Source organism: Saimiri boliviensis, chromosome 14 (assembly GCF_048565385.1).
Source record: "Saimiri boliviensis isolate mSaiBol1 chromosome 14, mSaiBol1.pri, whole genome shotgun sequence".
In the NCBI taxonomy this organism is placed as follows: domain Eukaryota; kingdom Metazoa; phylum Chordata; class Mammalia; order Primates; family Cebidae; genus Saimiri; species Saimiri boliviensis.
Window position 1 is genome coordinate 45,593,914 of NC_133462.1, and position 18,274 is coordinate 45,612,187.

The 18,274-nt window shown below is 62.6% G+C and overlaps 2 protein-coding genes across 3 annotated transcripts in view; one reads left to right on the forward strand and one right to left on the reverse strand.

The window, feature by feature from the left end:
- Positions 1 to 17,337, reverse strand: part of ARID3A (AT-rich interaction domain 3A) — a 49,693-nt gene extending 32,356 nt beyond the window's left edge. The window contains exons 1-3 of one of the 2 annotated variants that reach the window (XM_039466160.2): positions 17,180 to 17,337; positions 13,299 to 13,927; positions 10,875 to 11,187 (exon numbers count right to left, since the gene is read on the reverse strand). In XM_039466160.2, coding sequence (XP_039322094.1) covers positions 10,875 to 11,187; positions 13,299 to 13,675 — 690 coding nt within the window. In that variant the 5' untranslated portion in view covers positions 13,676 to 13,927; positions 17,180 to 17,337. Of the gene's footprint in view, positions 1 to 10,874; positions 11,188 to 13,298; positions 13,928 to 17,039; positions 17,100 to 17,179 lie in introns of those variants that run through there. The other variant, XM_039466159.2, reaches the window with a different exon arrangement.
- The window catches only part of MED16 (mediator complex subunit 16), a 133,466-nt gene that overhangs the window by 66,336 nt on the left and 48,856 nt on the right, over positions 1 to 18,274 (forward strand). The gene's annotated exons all lie outside the window — the stretch shown is intronic.

An 18,274-nucleotide genomic window follows, 5' to 3' on the forward strand; every position in this document is an offset into this window, starting at 1 on the left:
ATAAATAAAAAGGCCGGGCGCGGTGGCTCACGCCTGTAATCCAAGCACTTTGGAGGCCAAGGCGGGCGGATCACCTGAGGTCGAGAGTTCAAGACCAGCCTGACCAACATGGTGAAACCCCGTTTTAAAAAAATAAAAAAGTAAGCTGGGCGCGGTGGCTCAAGCCTGTAATCCCAGCACTTTGGGAGGCCGAGGCGGGTGGATCACGAGGTCGAGAGATCGAGACCATCCTGGTCAACACGGTGAAACCCCGTCTCTACTAAAAATACAAAAAATTAGCTGGGCATGGTGGCACGTGCCTGTAATCCCAGCTACTCAGGAGGCTGAGGCAGGAGAATTGCCTGAACCCAGGAGGCGGAGGTTGCGGTGAGCCGAGATCGCACCATTGCACTCCAGCCTGGGTAACAAGAGCGAAACTCCGTCTCCAAAAAAATAAAAATAAAAAATAAAAAATAAAAATAAAAAAGTAAAAAATAAAAACAAATAAAACTAGCCCGGTGTGGTGGCGCACGCCTGTGGTCCCAGCTAATCAGGAGGCTAAGGCAGGAGGACCGCTTGAGCTGGGAGGTGGAGGCTGCAGTGAGCTATGACTGCACCACTGCACTCCAGCCGGGGTGACAGAATGAGACCCTGCCTCAAAAAAGAAAAACCACTAAAAACCAAACAATGGAGCGACAGCGGGGGGTGGGGAGCTGGGGAGAGAGAGCATGGGGAGAAATGCCAGATACAGGTGATGGGGATGGAGGCCGCAAACCACGCTGCCACGTGTGGACCTGTGCAACAGTCCCGCATGTTCTTCACACGCACCCCAAAACCTAAAATGCAATAAAAAATAAACTTCTCACAACTATTTTGTAATAGGCAGTACATTATTGCTAACTGTAAGTCATAGTACTATTCAATTAAAAAAAAAACACTTATTTTGATCAAAAAAAAACCAAAAAAACCAGACAATGAAGCGGGTCTAGCCAGGCTCACACTGGGGACCCCCCCCCAAGGCTGAGTTCGGGGATTCTGGGTGGGGGACGCTCACTTGCCCAGAAGACCCACGTGTGTGGTAGTGACTGTGATGCCCCTGAGCTGGGTAAAGGTTTGGGGGCACTGGGGCAACAGGGCTGAGGCCCGGGCTGCCATTCGGCACACACACACCATGGCCATGTGGAACCCCCGCCCCAGACACCAGACACTTTCCCCCGAACAGGCGGAGCTACACAGCCAGACACACACACACACACACACACACACACACACACACACGCCCCGGACGCGCCCCTGTGGCCAGACACATGGGGAGCAGACACGCCCGGGAGATAAGGACACACCTGCCCTTCACTGTGCTGCCCCGGCGGGACTCCAGCGCCAGGGGCATTAGCTTCTGCTCTTCTGCCCCGGGCACGGCTGTGTTCCCAGTATGCAGATGAGCTGGCATACAGCAGGTCCTCCCTAGGTGCCCATGGGAGGGTCCTGCTCAGACACACGTGCACCCCAGGAGCCAGAGCCTGGTGTTTCCACCCTCACCTCACCCAGGGCACGGTGCCACATCAGCAGAGATCTCTGCTCTCCAGAAGTCTGAAATCGGAGCGTCTGTGGGGCTGTCGTCCCCGGCGGCTCCGGGGGGCGGGAGTTGTCCTTCCTTCCTCTCCCGGCTTCTGGGGGCTCCGTGTATCCTTGGCTTCTGGCTACATGGCTCCACCCTCTGCCTCTGTCTCCACACAGCCATCTCCCTGTGTCCGTGCCCACATTTCCCTTTTATTTATTTCTTATTTGATTTTTGAGACAGAGTCTCGCTCTGATCCCCAGGCTGGAGTGCAGTGGTGCGATCCCGGCTCACCACAACCTCCGCCTCCTGGGTTCAGGCAATTCTCCCGCCTCAGCCTCCAGAATAACCGGGATTACACGCGCCTGCCACCACGCCCAGCTGATTTTCTGTATTTTTAGTAGAGATGGGGTTTCACCATGTTGACCAGGTTGGTCTCGATCTCTTGACCTCGTGATCCACCTGCGCGCGGCCCCGTGTTTGTATTTTTAGTGGAGACGGGGCTTTGCCATGTTGGCCGGGCTGGTCTCGAACTCCTGACCTCAGGTGACCGGCCCGCCTTGGCCTCCCAAAGTGCTGGGATCACAGGCGTGACCTCCCTCTTAGAGGACAATGGACCGACGCTGGATTTAGGGCCACCCTACTGCACAGGACCTCACTGAAACTAACAACAGCCCAGCCGCAGGGACCTCACCTCCAAACGCGGTCCCATTTTGAGGTCCAGGGTGGACGTGAGTTTTGGGGGAATGCCATCCAACCCAGGACAGGCTCCTCCTGGAACTCGGTTCTTTATCTGCTCTCACGTCCTCCGTCTCTGAGGGTGGCAGACGAGGTTTCTGGGCATGGAACCAGGGCACTGTCTCCCATGTGGCTTCCGTGAGTGGGGCCTGGGTTCCCAGGGAGCTTGCTTCCTGAGCCTGACCAGAACCACAGCCTGCCCGGGCGGCGGGAGGAACGGCCCCCACGCAATCCCTGCCCGACCGCCTCGGCCCAGGGACGCCCCCAGCCCAGCCCCGACCAAGGGGCATGGCCACATCCCGGCGCCGGGGCCTTCAATGGCCAGATTAGCCACCGTTTAACCCTGTGACCCCCAATTGTCCTCTGGCCGTGTGCAGCCGGCAGAGCGGAGAAGAGGCGGTCCGCCCCCGCCCCCGGCACGCCACCCACCAGGTCGGCACCGCAGCGGCTCCCAGCCTGGCTTCCGGCTGCCCACGGGGGACGACCTTGAGTCATGCACCCAGGTGGGTGGGGCTGTGCCGCCCCCACCCCGGTCAGGACACAGAGTCAGAGTATTTGGGCATCCAAGGGACCTGGACTTCAGCCCTTGGTGTCTGGCAGGGAAACTGAGGCAAGAGTGGCCAGGGCTCTGCCAGCAGCTCCTCTGGGTCTGAGAGGGTGGGCGGCACCCCAGTGGCCCTGTCCATAGTGCGGCGGTCACTGGGGCCGCATCGGCTAGGCTGGCTCCAGAGCCCACAGTGGGCAGGGCGGGCGCTGATCTGTGCCCCGTGGCGGACGTGAGCCGCTGACCAAGACAGACGGCTCCGCTCTCAGCAGCCCCGGGGGCTAATGGTTAACAGGCCCCGCTGTGACCTCGCGCTTCAGCGGCCGGCTCGAGGCTCCCAGATGCTCAGGAGCACAAGAAGGTCGTCCGTCACGGGCGCATGTGTGCACACGCGGGGAGCCAAGGCAGGCACGCTTTTGGATGCACACACACATGCATGCATGCACACACACACACGCACACGCACACACATGCACGTACATGCACACACACGCACAAACACAGAGGCACGCGTGCACACACGTGCACACACACGCACATACACATACACACTCACATATGCTTGCAGCCACCCGACACACACACACACACACACAGCCACATCCAAACAACACACATGAGCCCGGCCAGCACTGCAGCTCACGCCTCTAATCCCAGCACTTTCAGGGACCGAGGTGGGAGGATCACTTGAGCCCAGGAGTCTGCGACCGGGCTGGGCCACGTGGCAAGACCTATGTTTGTATTTTTAAAAATGCACACACAGCAGACCAACACCTCAACATAGACATTCACACAGGATGTGGTCAGGGCTGACGCGCGCCTGGACACACACACCAGCAGGACCACGCAGAACAGGGACGTGGGGCGACTGCCACGTCAGTTGGCACACAGAGACCTAAACGAACACCCTCGTACTGGCGGGGGACACGCAGGTGGACGTGCGAGGGGCCGCTGGCTGGGTGTGCACAGCCCCACACACGAGACCCACAGAATCCAGCAGGTGCCCGATGGGCAGATGTCCCCGGAGGGTCCAGAGATGCCGGCCGACTCTGGAGCAAGATCCCCTCCCAGGCAGGGTCCCACGAGACGGGACCCACGGGCTGCCCGGCCACAGGCCCGGCGTGCACACTCGCACGCACGCCACGGCGGCTCACCACGCCCATACCCCGGCCGGGCACCATGTGGGGACACGCTCTGCCTGCGGGCACCGCTCCCTCAGGCCGCCGCGTGTGTTATTAGAAAGCGTGGGGCGGGGCTGGCACTTGGCAGCGGTCACCAGGGTGGGGAGCCGGCGGTGGGCGTGGGGCCAGGCCACGACGGCGGTGACCCCGTGGCGGTGACCCGGCGGCCAGGCGGCGGCGCAGGGGCCAGATAAGGCTCTTCCGGCTGAGTCAGCGAGGCTCCTGGCACTGGCACGGGCCAGGGCATGGTGCCAGGGGCTGGTGGGCAGGCACCCTCCCCCCCCCGCCAGGGCCCAGCTGGCCCGGCGCCAGCAGCCACAGCCGCTTTGATGAGGCAGGCGCTGCCCTGACGGGGAGGACCAGGCACTGAGGGGCTTCCCGAGAGCCCTCCCCCCAGCTCACGTGTGGCCGAGGAAGACGCCCGCTCCAGGGCTGGCGGCCGAGGGCCTGGCTCGGGGCCCTCTCAGCAAACATGCTCTGTCTCAGACACAGCCGCTGCCTCTGTGCACTCGGAACCTGCTGCCTGACCTCCGGGCGAAGGCCCGGGCTGCGCCATCTGCCTGGAGCACCTGCCTGCGCTGGGAAAATTCTACCCTCTCCCTCTTCTCAGGCCTCAGAGGCCCGGCTGCAGCACTGGCCTCCTCTACCCCTGCCTGGACCAGGGAAGCCTCCATCTGTCCCCAAAACAGGCTCTGGAAGGGTCCTCCCGGCCTCCTCCTCCCAGCTCCAAACCCTGCCAAGCCTCCTCTCCACCCCCAGCTCTGGGTGCCCTGATGTTCTGCCCACTCCGCCTGCTACACCAAGCTTGACCAAACCACGGCCCTCGGGCCACACGTGGCTCAGGATGGCTTTCACTGCGGCCCAATGCAAACTTTCTTAAAACACTACAAGATTATTTTGCAATTATATTTGAGCTCATCAGGCACCATCAGTGTCACCGTATTTTACATGTGGCCCAAGACAATTCTTCTTCCAATGTAGCCCAGGAAAGCCAAAAGATTGGCCACCCCTGCCCTACACATATGCTCCAGCCACAGTGCTTCAAGAGGCAGGCCCTGCCCTGCTCTGTCTCACTAACAAACTCTTAACACATCCTGCAAAGCCCCAGCCCCAATGCCCCTTCTTCTGGGCAGCCTCCCCCTCAGTCCCCTCTAGCCCACCCCCCAACCCCTCGAGGGATTTGGGGAAACCCAGCAGCCCCTCCAAGCCTCGGTCTGAAATGGAGGTGGTCAGACCAGGCCAGATCTCAATGCTAGCTCTGGCTCCCACTAGCCTGGGGGTCTTCGGGGTAGGATGGAGAAAATGCCTGCCCGCTTCTCCCAGAGCCCTGGCAATTCCAGCTCCCCACCTCCTCCCCACACTGCTCCAAGCAACGCTCACTCGCCCGAAGATGTTCGTGAGGGTGCTGATTACAACGGGGAAATGACCCAGGGAAGAGCGAGGCTGTGCTGGTGTCCAGCCTCCCCAGGGAAACGTCCACACGGCTGAAAGGACCAGGCAGAATATCCCAATGACGACGCGGGCACACCCAAGGAAAACAGTTCCTCGAAGGCAGCGCTGGGAGGAACCTCCCAGACCCCGCTGAAGATCACACCTTAGATGCCTCAAAGGTCACATTCCTGGGTGCATGTGGGCAGAGAAAGGCCTGGGGAACCCACAGCTAGTGTCACGGCAGAGGCTCGGGGCTCACTGTCAACAGGCCGTTTTTTTCCTCCCTGCGAGAACCAAACTAGGTTTTATAGGACAGAAACCTGAAGGGACTTCTGCGATCCCTTTGTAGAAAGTGGGGAAGGGGGCCGGGTGCGGTGGCTCGCGAGTGTCATCCCAGCACTTTGGGAGGCCGAGGCGGGCGGATCACCTGAGGTCGGGAGTTCGAGGCCAGCCTGAACAACATGGAGAAACCCGGCTCTTCTAAAAATATTTTTTTAAAAATGGCCCGGCGCGGTGGCTCACGCCTGTAATCCCAGCACTTTGGGAGGCCGAGGCGGGTGGATCACGAGGTCAAGAGATCGAGACCATCCTGCTCAACATGGTGAAACCCCGTCTCTACTAAAAATACAAAAAATTAGCTGGGCATGGTGGCACGTGCCTATAATCCCAGCTACTCAGGAGGCTGAGGCAGGAGAATTGCCTGAACCCAGGAGGCGGAGGTTGCGGTGAGCCGAGATCGCGCCATTGCACTCCAGCCTGGGTGACAAGAGCGAAACTCCATCTCAAAAAAAAAAAAAAAAAAAATTAGCCGGGCGCTTTGTGGAGGTCGCCTGTAATCCCAGCTACTCAGGAGGCTGAGGCAAGAGAATTGTTTCAACCCGGAATCAGAGGTTGCAGGGAGCTGACATTGTGGGACGCCGACTCAAAAAAAGAAAGAAAAGAAAAAAACAGGAGAGGGGCTCTTGCTCTGTCACCCAGGCTGGAGTCCAGTGATGCAATCATGGCTTATTGCAACCTCGACCTCCCAGGCTCAGGTGATCCTCTTACCTCAGCCTCCTAAGTAGCTGGGACCTAATGTTTTTTCTTTTTTTTTTTTTTTGGAAAAACAGGGTTTAGGGCTGGGTGCGGTGGCTCACGCCTGCAATTGCAGCACTGTGTGAGGCCGAGGTAGGTGGACACCTGAGGTCAGGAGTTTGAAACCAGCCTGACCAACATGGAGAAACCTCATCCCTACTAAAAATACAAAATTAGCTGGATGTGGTAGCGCATGCCTGTAATCCCAGCACTTTGGGAAGCCAAGGCAGGTGGATCACGAAGTTAGGCGTTCAAGACCAGCCTGGCCAAGATGGTGAAACCCTATCTCCACTGAAAATGCAAAAAAATTTGCTGGGAGTGGTGACACACACCTGTAATTCCAGCTACTTGAGGAGGGTGGCTGAGGCAGAGAATCCCTTGAACCCAGGAGGCAGAGGGTACAGCGAGCCGAGATTGTGCCACTGCACTCCAGCCTGGACGACAGAGCAAGACTCCATCTCAAAACAAAAACAAAAAAACCGAACAGCATGTTATCATCTTGCCCAGGAGGCTGGTCTCGAACTCCTGGGCTCAAACAATCTGCCCACCTCGGTCTCCCAAAGTGCTGGGATTCCAGGCATGAGCCACTGTGCCCAGCCCAAACTGTACACTTTAAAACAGTGAATCGAATGGCATATGACTTATAGCCCAACAAAGCTGTTTTTCGATTCATTTCAAATGTATTCAACACTTGTTAGAGTTGTTGACACTGAAGGTTCAAATCCTTAAGTGGCTGAAGACCTGCCACCGCCCACCCTATGCATTTAAAACCCACCACAGCGGGGCGTGGTGGCTCCCGCCTGGAACCCCAGCACTTTGGGAGGGCAGATGGCCTGAGGTGGGCGGGTCACCTGAGCCCGGGAGATCTAGACCAGCATGGGCAACAGAGACTGACCCCACCTCTACAAAAGTAAGCTGAGCGTGGTGGCACCTGTCTGTACTCCCAGCTACTCAGGAGGCTGAGGCAGGAGGATCGATGGAACCCAGAAGATGGAGGCTGCAGTGAGCGAGGACTCAAAAATAATAAAAATAAAATAATAAAATAAAAAAAAAATAAAATAAAATGCTATCGGCCGGGCACGGTGGCTTCCGCCTGTAATCCCAGCACTTTGGGAGGCCAAGGAAGGCGAATCATGAGGTCAAGAGATCGAGACCATCCTGGCCAACATGGTGAAAACCCGTCTCTACTAAAAATACAAAAACTAGGCCGGGCGCGGTGGCTCAAGCCTGTAATCCCAGCACTTTGGGAGGCCGAGGCGGGTGGATCACGAGGTCGAGAGATCGAGACCATCCTGGTCAACATGGTGAAACCCCGTCTCTACTAAAAATACAAAAAACCAGCTGGGCGTGGTGGCGCGTGCCTGTAATCCCAGCTACTCAGGAGGCTGAGGCAGGAGAATTGCCTGAACCCAGGAGGCGGAGGTTGCAGTGAGCCGAGATCGCACCATTGCACTCCAGCCTGGGTAACAAGAGGGAAACTCTGTCTCAAAAAAAAAAAAAAATACAAAAACTAGCTGGGCATGGTGGCGTGTGCCTGTAATCCCAGCTACTCAGGAGGCTGAGGCAGGAGAATTGCTTGAACCCAGGAGGCGGAGGTTGCGGTGAGCCAAGATCGTGCCTCTGCACTCCAGCCTGGGCACAGAACAAGAGTCTGTCTCAAATAAATAAATAAATAAAATAAAACAAAATCCTACCGGGGCGGCTCTCCAGAGCCCAGGCCTGCTGGGTGAGTGACAGGAAGCCACCAGGAGGCTACGTCAGACATCAGGAGGCTGAGATCCTAATCGCTGCCTGACGCGTGCCGGACTCCAAGAGCGCACGTCCCAGGCCCCACGGCGGCCGGGTTCCAGGTGTCCGGGGAGAGAACCCACGGCCCCGAGCCGGCTGTGCCGGCCCCTCTGCAGCCCGGCCGCCCACCAGACCTGCAGCCCACAGCACAGTGTCACAGCTGTCGAGGATCTGCAGGCGGAAGTCAGCCTCCAGCCCTGCCAGGACCCGGGAGGAAGCGGCAGAGCGGTGCCAAGAGGCTGGCCAGCAGGCCAGGGCTGCCACGTGCCAGGAAGGGGGTGGGGCAGGTGCCGGAGCCAACAGGGGCCCCAGCAGGGGTAAGGGGAGGGGAATGTCAGCTGGGCTGGCTGGGCCCAGGCCACTGTTGACACTGGAGTGCAGGTGCCTGGCCAGCTGGGCGGGCGGCGGCATTGGCGGCTGGACCTGCCACAAGCGGCCCAGGATAAGATCCCAGGGCCGGCTGGGCGCGCCAGCTCAGGCCTGTCATCCCAGCACTCTGGGAGGCCGAGTTAGGCAGATCACTTGAGCTCAGGAGTCTGAGACCAACCTGGGCAAATAGTGAGACCCTGTCTCTAAGGGGGAAAAAAAAAAAATCCCAGGACTGCAGGGAGGAGCCTCCCCGACCCCCACCGCCCACACCCCTCCTTGGCCCCCAACTTCTCGGAATTCCAATCCCATCTCCTGTAAGACCTAGCCCTGAGCGGCACGCGGCCCCCAGCCCCGACACACAAGCCCAGCTTTAGTGAAACCTCAGGGCCTTTGCACAAGCTGTTCCCTGCCCGGTACACCCAGGAAGCAGGTGCCGGGGGGGACGGGGCATGCAGCAGGAGCTCCGTGAATACCTGAGACTGCGGGTGACACACGATGACCCCTCCCTGCCCTGGCCTCAGTTTCCCCATCTCAGCTTCCCGCTGCAGAGAACCCCATGGCCCCGGCTGCAGCGCCCGGGACCCTGACCCAGAGCGTCACCCAGATGAACTCCATGGTGGCTTCTGCTGCCTTTGTTCCAGACACACTGCAGGCTGAGGGGTCAGGGCGCCTGGCTAGTCACCCCAAAACTGCCCCGTCGGTTTTGGGCTTTGGAGGCTGGGGCTGTCTGGACGGGGCACGTGTCCAGGGTCAGGGGGGTCCCATTCACCTCTGACCGCCCCCCCAGGACCGACTGACTGTGGGGGGCCTTGACCCCTGCTGTGGGCTTGGCTGTGACGCTGAGGGGGTGGCGGTCTCGGCCCAGCTCCTGCCCGCCCCCCGCCCCAGCCCAGGGAGCCCGGACAGACGGCAAATATTGGGTGAATAAACAAATGGAATTAAACAGAATACACGCTCGTCAGTATCAGCTTAAACCCAGAAAAGATCCCACGCTCAGCGCCCCAGGCCCCGTCTCCCAGCGCCGAGCCTCCGTTGTCTCACGGGCAAAACGGGACGCATGGTGGCGTGGCCCGTAGAGTGTCCCCTTCTTCGGGAAAGGGAAACTGAGTCACAGAGCAGGGTGGGGTCGGCGAGACCCCCCCCGCCGAGTCCCCGCCGCAGCCCTGCCCGTTGTCCCACACCGTGCAGGGTCCGGCTTTCAGCTCTATACTGGGTGTGAGTTTCCAGCAGCCCAAACTGAACTCTCTTGAGAACCGCTGGGGTCAGAGCCCGCCTCCTACCAAGCACCCCTGGAGTCAGGAGCCCCAGGGGGGCCCCACTGGGTGTCTGTGCCTCGGCCCCTCCTGGAAGGTTCCTGGGAGCAGGTCCTGGAAGCCCGGGGTCGGAGGGGCTCCCCTGGGGCAGGCGGGTCCCAGCATGTCCATCACCCACCTCCCTGCGGGAGCCCAGACCAGCCTCTGGCCCCGGGCGAGAAGGAGGCTCCCCCCAGCCGCGCCCAGAGGTCAGGGCAGAGCCCAGCTGGCCGAGGGCTGGAATGTGAGCCTGGCCACCATCTGGTCTCCATCTGCCCGGCCCAGCATGGCCCAACTTCAAAGCATCCCCCGCCTGGCCACTTCCTCTGGCCTGGCCGCCTGCGGGGAAAGGCCGGGGAGGCCCCTGCTTCCTCCTGCAGCCTGGGGTCCCTGAGACCCTCCTGCCAGCCCGGCCTTCACCGCCCACTCAGAGCCTCACAGGTCCCGGATCCTGCGGCCACACCTGAGCCACCCCTGGGTCCCCTCGGTGGCCAGCTGCAGCCGGCAACCCCCAGGGCTGTCCACAGACTCCGGGGACCGGAGGAGCCTCCTCCCCGCGTCACCACGGCCCCCGCCCTCTGCCCACATCACCCACATGCCTGGTTCCTGCAGCCCACGCCCGGCGCAGGCTGGCCCGGCCCCTCCCTCCCAGACCGGCCTTTCCGTCTCTGCCTGGTCACCAGCTCGGACGCGGGGACCCCAGGTTCCTCCTCCCCGGCTGGCACCCCTCACACGTCCCACAGCAGAGCGAAGCACCACAGGCCCGTCCAGCCCATGCGCTGGGGGCATCGCCGCTGCAGCCTCCGCAGGAACCCCGGTTCTCAACGTGACGCCCGGCTCAGCACACACCCCGAGAAACGTGGGCCTGCCAAGGGCCCCAGAGGGTGGGCTCCCCCGCCCCGCGGGACGCACCCACTCACCTGCTTAAACTGTTCCTCGTACGTCCAGTCCCCGTGGTCTGGTGGCTGCAGCTGTGGGGCCACACAGGCGGCCCCTCCAGAGTGGGCAGGGCCGGGCCCCGGCCGCTCCTGGCCCCCCAGTGCCCTGGGAACGCCGTCGCTGCCGCGGAAGGCCTGGGGCGGCTGGGCCTTGCGGGGGAACAGGGCCGAAGTGCTCAGGCTGGCGGGGCCTGGGGGCCCCAGCCCCTCCTCGTCCTCCTCCTCCTCCTCCTCCTCATAATCCTCCTCCTCCTCCTCCTCCTCCTCCATCTCCTCCTCCTCCCATTTGGGCTTCCTGGGGTGAGCAGAGGGCGGGAGTCAGGGGAGAAAGCACTGGCTCGTCCCCGCCCAGGGACAGACCCGCTCCCCGACCCAACCTCAGTTTCTTTCTCTGGAAACGGGTTTGCAGGGAGTGCCCGTGAGCACAGGCTGTGTGGGGCACCCGTGATGCCCATTTTGTTCCCCATTAGCCCAGAACAGCACCAACAGTCCCTACAGCATGAATTTTGGGGCCCTGAAAAGCATCATGCGGGCAGGCACGGTGGCACACGCCTGCAATCCCTGCAGCACCCTGGGAGGCCAAGGCAGGAGGATCACTGGAGCCCAGGAGGTGGAGGCTGCAGTGAGCTGTGATGTCATTACTGCACCCCAGCCTGGGCCACAGACGAGACCCAGTCTCTTAAAAAAAAAAAAAAAAAAGGGGAATTATCATCACAGGCTGCTTCCCACATCACAGGCTGCACCCGGCCCCACCTCCTGGTCCCTCCACAGGGAGAATCCTCCCATCACTATCTGAAATCCCCCCACCCCAAGCCGCTGGCCCTCCACGGTACCCCTCCTGGGTTTTCCTGGCAGCCCTTTGTACAACCTGCCATCAGCCGGCTTCTCTGCTAGGTTTTGTTTGTTTTAGGAGACAGGGTCTTCTCTGCTGCCCAGGCTGGAGTGCAGTGGTGCGATCACAGCTCACTGCAGCCTCAGCCTCCCGGGCTCAAGCCAGCCTCCTGCCTCAGCCTCTCGAGCAGCTGGGGCCACGGACGCATGCCACCACACCCAACTCATTTCTGTCCTTTTTGTAGAAACGGAGTCTCACTACATTGCCCAGGCTGGTCTCGACCTCGGCTCAACTGATCGTCCCACCTCGGCCTCCCAAAGTGCTGGGATTATAGGCGTGGGCCACTGGTTCTCCCAGCAACATGCGGGTTCCTGGAGGCCAGGGTCCCTCAGCCAGCCCTGGGGGGACCCACACGCCGAACGGGCCCTGCCGGCTGCAGATTTTATCTGCCCCTGCTGCTGAATCTGCCGTAGCCATCAGTGACTAGGCTGCTTTAAGTTAACTAAGATGAAACAAAGTTAAAGACCCGGCCCTCAGTCGTCCTGGCCCCATTTCCAGGGTCTGGCAGCCACTCCCAGCTGCAGAGTGGAGACGGGGGACGTTTTCACCACCATCCTGAAAGGCCCACTCTCGGGCACACAGTACAGGCTCGAGAAACACTTGCTCGGGGGGACAGGATCCACGGGACGCTCACTTACTCCCTTTAATTAAACACAGGAGTTTAAGACCCGCCTGGCCAACATGGCGAAACCCCGTCTCTACTAAAAATACAAAAAATAGCCGGGCGTGGTGGTGCGCACCTGGAATCCCAGCTACTCAGGAGGCTGAGGCAGGAGAATTGCTTGAACCCGGGAGATGCACGTTGCGGTGAGCCGAGATCGTGCCATTGCACTCCAGCCTGGGCGACAGAGCGAGACTCTGTCTCAAAAACAAAACAAAACAAAACAAAACAAAAAAACACATTCTTGGCTCATGGCAACCTTCGCCTCCCTGGTTCAAACAATCCTCCTGCCTCAGCCTCCCGAGTAGCTGGGATTACAGGCACGCACCACCACGCCCGGCTAATTTTTGTATTCTTAGTAGAGACGGGGTTTCGCCATGTTGGCCAGGCTGGTCTCAAACTCCTGACCTCAGGGGATCCGCCCGCCTGAGCCTCCCAAAGTGCTGGGATTACACTCGTGACCCACAGCACCCAGCTAAGAAACTTTTTTTTTGAGACAGGATCTGGCTCCTTAGCCCAGGCTGGAGTGCCGTGGGGCAATCATAACTCACCTCCACCTCCTGGGCTCAAGGGATCCCCCTGCCTCAGCCTCCCTAGTAGCTGGAACCACAGGCATGCACCACCATGCCTGGCTAATTTTTTAATTTTTTGCAACAATGGGGTCTTGCTACGTTGCCCAGGCTGGTCTCCAACCCCTGGGCACAAGTGATCCTCCCATATCAGCCTCCCAAAGTGCTGGGATGACAGGCAGGAGGCCCCATGGCCGGACCCTTACTCCCATTCTGCAGATGAGCAGAGTGACACCCAGAGCCAGTAACAGCCCCCAAAGCCCCTGCCCGGGACCCCAACTCACATGTCCTCATCGGAGGCCACATCCTCAAAGTGCTCCTCTCCTGGCCCTTCTCTGCCTCCGCCAGGCCCGACTGGTGAGCCGGGTGTCCCCTCCCGGGCTGCGTCCTCCTCCTCCGAGCCTGGGGGCCCGTCCTCGGAGTCACCGGGGCTGGCTGGGTGTCCCAGGCCCGCAGCCGCGGCCCGCATGGCAGCCAGGGCGGCCATCTGAGCCCGTTGCATGCGGGCACTCTCAGGCTCTCTGTCCTCATCGGCGGTGGCCCGGGCCCGGACAGGGGGCGCAGCAGGGGGCTCGGGGGGCAGCTGCTGCCGGGCCTCCAGCTCCTGGCGTGCCCGCTGCTGCCGCTGTAAGAGCGTCTCCATCACGGCCTGTAGCTTCATGGCCCTGCGGGCCGGGCCACCGCCACCACCACGGGCGCTAGGGGTGGGTGGCGGGGGCAGCCCCTGCGGGGACGGGGCCCGGCCACACTGCAGCGTGGGGGCCGCGGGAGAGCCGGGGCAGTGCAGGGTGGCAGGGAGCGGGGGCGGGGGCCGCCGGGCTCAGGCTGAAGGCTGACGGGGCATGCCTCTTCCTCACGCTGGGCTCCAGGGGACAGCGGCCGGCATCTGGCTCATTCACACATCCGCAGAAACCTGAGGGCGGAAAAAGAGATGGTCAGAGCAGGCCTGCCCAGGCCCCCTCCCTCCCAGTGAAGGCCCCCCAGGATCATCTCTCATGTCCATCTCACGCAGGATGCAGACCTGGAGGCCTTCCTGGAGGCAGTGGTACAGGCTCTTCGAATACACCCTACCATGGGCCTGGGTAGCAAGGTCACCCCGCACTGGGCCACAGAGAAACACGCTGTGGCCAGACTGCCTGCCCCGGGAGATCTCGGATTATTGCTTCACAAGCAGGGTGGGGGAAATGGGCGTTCCTGGCCTGTGATTGGCCAGCAAGCTCCAGGCCCCAGTCAGGCGGGTTCTAAGTTCCAGTGGCTGCCCCAGCCCCTGCTGGAGCGGCCCAGGTATCCTCCCATCTCAGGCCGACAGAGATGGTGACTGCTGGACACTGAGCGCCTGTTGCATACAGCCAACGCCCAAGCCCCAACCTCTCTGGGCCTCAGTTTCTCCACATGCAAAACGGTGTGGATGACAGCACCCCCCTCCCGGCCCTCAAAGTGGGATGAAGCGAGTTCATGAGGTTAAGGTGGAACCAACAGGTGTCAGGGAAAGAGGCGCCAGGGCCGTCCCATTTCACAGCTGAGGACACCCGAGGCTCAGAGACCCTTTGCTTGGACACACGGGGCTGAGGCTTGAACTCAGGGCTGAGTGACCACAGAGCCTCCCACGCAGACCCCACACTCTCTTTGCAGGGCAGCAGGAGTCTGGAGTTCCCCGGTCCTCTGGGACCCCGAGCGGGCCGGACGCCTCCTTCAGCAACATGCTCACCCCAGCCTCCAGTCCCATCCACCGAGGGCCAGTCCTAATGGCCTGAGCGCAGAACGGAGACATCCCGGGGCCTGGGTCCCAGCCCAGGCCACACCTCCACCCACCAGGCCGACAATAAAACAGGCCGGGTGGAACCCAACAGGCCTGGGTGCCACCAAGCGACACCCCAGAGTGAAGGCACATGGTGGAGACGGGAGGCGGCAAAGCTCCACCCTCCAGAGAGGCAGCTGGCCCAGGAGGCCGCCCCCAACCCTTACCCTGGCAAAGGAGCCCCCAAGACTCATAAACAGCTCCTGGGCAGACAAGTTCTAGAGAGGGGAGGAGGCAGAGGCTCCTGGGACTCAGATCCCTCCCATGACCGGACCCCACCCAGGTTGCTGTTGCACAGCAGACACCCCAAACCTCCCATCTCACCAGAGGGGTCCTGCAGAAGCCACAGAGAGCCTTGCGGCCGCCTCTGCCCCAGCCTCCCTTTACCCAGACCCCTGAGTCTTTCGGCCCCATGAGTGAATGGCAGTGGGGGGGCAGGTGGGTGACCCAGGGGAGAAATCAGGGAGGGTCCGTTCCAAAATAGCCTCTGGGTCCCATCTGTTTTGGGGACAGAGGTCCCAGGTCACAAAGACCTCAGGGCCACAGTGCTGGGGAGGAACCAGGAGAGCCTGGTGGTCCAGAGCCCCCCAGCCCCAGGCCCTTCACCCACCATCCACCCCAAGAAAGTGCTGAGGGGGCATTTCTGGCTCAGGGTCTGGTCAGGTCTGCTGCCCCTCCCCCACCTTTGACAACTTCAAGAAAAGCCGCCCCCCCCCACGGAAGAGCTCCAAGCAAAGCCCCCCCTCTTTGGGGGCACAGAAGGAAGAGGCCAAAGGAAGCCACTCCCCCCACCACCCCGCTTCGAGCCCTGCTGGGTTTAATGACCCTTCCGGGTCGCCGGGTGGGGGAGGGGAGCAGGACAGGCCTTTACGTTGGGGCCGGTGGAGGGGGCAGGTGGGGATCCCAGATTCCTCCCCCAGGCCAAGCCTGGGTGCCGCCCCCCCATCGCCGCCATTAACCCTAAACTGGCAACGCCCACCCTCTTCAGACCCCTCCCCCAAGAGCCCTTTGTCCTCGACCCCCACCCTCATTTTATGACAGCCCCAAGGGAGCGGCTAGGACGGGGCGCTGGGTGGTCGTTGGACCTGGCAGGGGTGGGGGGCGGAGGGATCCTGGGCCACACCCTCCTTCCCCCAGGCCTCCGGAGAGAGGTCACCCGCTCAGCCCGGGCCTTGCAAAACATGGTTATTTAAAGAGTTGTGCAAGGCCCTGGGCCCGCGGGTGGCGAAAGGGGCCCCTCACTCCACGAGGGGAAGGGGAGGGGGAGGGGCGGGCAGAAAGCTGGGGAGGGGGCTGAGAAAGTCCTGGGGGGCGGTGTGGAGGAAGTGAGAAAAAAACTCAAGAAGAAACAAGAAGACAGAAACCCTGGCCCGGATTTCAAAGGCTTCTTGGAAAGCGGCCGATTTGCATGGGGGGACCCCCTCCTGCCCGAGCGCCTAAAAACGGAAGATAATCGAACCCGCCGCTCGGGGTCGGCGCCGAACGTTGGAGTTGACAAACGCGCGCTCCCAGCGCTTCCTGCGCCCGCTTTTGTGTCTGGGGGGCCCTGAGACGGGTCGGGGGGCTCTTCCTGGGAATCCCTGCCGGGGCACCGGGCGCCCCGGCCCAACCCACCCGGGCGCGCGGGGGCCGCGGGGTCTCCCTCGGGGGCCCCCCCTCTCTGCGCTGGCGCGGACACTTTATAAATAAACCCGCCCGGCCGCGGAGGCTCTCCGGGAACGACCCTCCCTCCTCTCTGGGCTCCCGAGTGAACCCCTGGTTTCGGGGAAAACGAACAAAAACGAGATAAAATCCCGGGGTGCAGCCCCCCGCGCGCGCGCGCGCAGAGACCATTTCCTTCCGCTGGGGAGGGGGGAGCCGCGCGCTCGCGACCCCCGATCGCCCCCGATCGCCCCCGCTCACCCGTGGGCGCCCGACCCAGCGGGGAGTGGAGTCTCCAAGCGGGGCGCAGAGAAGATCCCCGAACCCCGACCCGCCAGGGCCGCCCGCCCGGCCCGGGACCTCCCACCAACATCTCCGCCCAACTTTGGGGACCCCCTTATCCGGCTTCCAGGGCGCAGCGCGCGCACCCCGGCACCGGAACCCGCGCCCGGAACGGCCAGCGCGCCCCCCGGCCTCACCGCGCAGGGCGGCTCGGGGTGGGGGGACGCAGCGCCCCGCGCCTGGGGTCGGCCTGCCCGGGCCCGCCTGGCCTCCCGCCGCCGGCTCCCAGCCCCGCCCGACTCACCGAGCCGCCCGCCGCGGCCGCGTCTACACCCGCCCGCCCGATCGGCGAGAGGCGCCCCGCGCGCGGCCGGCCCCCGCCCCGCCCCTCCCCCACCCCCCAGACAAATCACCGGGGGACGAGTCGCTCTTGGATGCAAATACCTGGCCGGTGATTCAGCGCCGCGGCCCGGGCGCGGGAGGGGCTCGCCGGGGCTCCCCACGTCTCCCCGGACGCCCCCTCGCCCCCCGCGCGCGGTCGGACGACGCGCAACCAGCCCCGGGGGCGCTGGGGAGCCGGGCGGAGTGGACGGAAATTTTCAGGTCGCGGCCCCTTTAAAGGATAATAAATAATAAACGGGAAGGGGGAACAGTGCGGCGGGAGGCCCCGCCCCCGACCTAGGGACGGTGGGCAAAGTGCGCGCCGCGGCCCCAAGCGCAGAAGGCGCCGGGGACAGGGGCGGGAGCGGGAGCACCCCGCGTGGGGAAGCGGGGACTGGGCCTCCGCCCGGGCGGACTCGAGGGCATCGGAGCCGGAGCCGAGACCGAGGCTCGTCCCTTCCTACGGAGGGCCGAGGCTGGGCCTCCCTCCGGGGCTCGGAGTTTCACCTTCGCCCCTTAGACGGAGCGCCCCTGCGAAAGTGACTTCACGTCTGTGAAATGGGCTTGAAAGACCCGGTGCGGAGCAGGGCGGGCGGCGTGGGAGGAAGGGAGCCAGGGCTCCGCGGGCGTCCGTCCCGCGGGGTGGGGGGGTGGTCGGCGCGGGCGTGGGCAGGTGCGCGCGGGGACCCCGAGACCCCCAGGGAAGCCAGGACGACCCCGTCCGGCCCGGCTGCCACCGGCGTTGGGGGCTCGGCCGCCCACGGCCAAGCGAAGGCGGCGTTGCCTTCCACGGTCTGGGCGAGCGCTTGCCCGGTCACGTGCCCCGCGCCGCCCTCCAGGGAGGTCCCCGCCTGTCCCCAGCCCCACGCCTCTCGGTAACGGGCACCCTTGTGGGTCTCACTGCGCAGAGCAGGAAACTGAGGCACCCAGCGGGGTGCAGGGAAGGCGGTGGGGGGCGGGTATCGGCAGGGAGCTGTGAGCATGGAGGCACCCCCAGGGGGCTAAGCGCAGAGGCGCAGGCTCCAGCCCGGATGTGAGCCCAGGAGAGCCTGGAGGGCGGGCAGGGGCCACCCAGGGGGCCCTCCCTTGTGGAGGGTCTCTAAGGCGGGCTCGGGTCCCTGGTCCTGAGTGTTGGGAGTGGGGTCGCAGGCGTCTCTC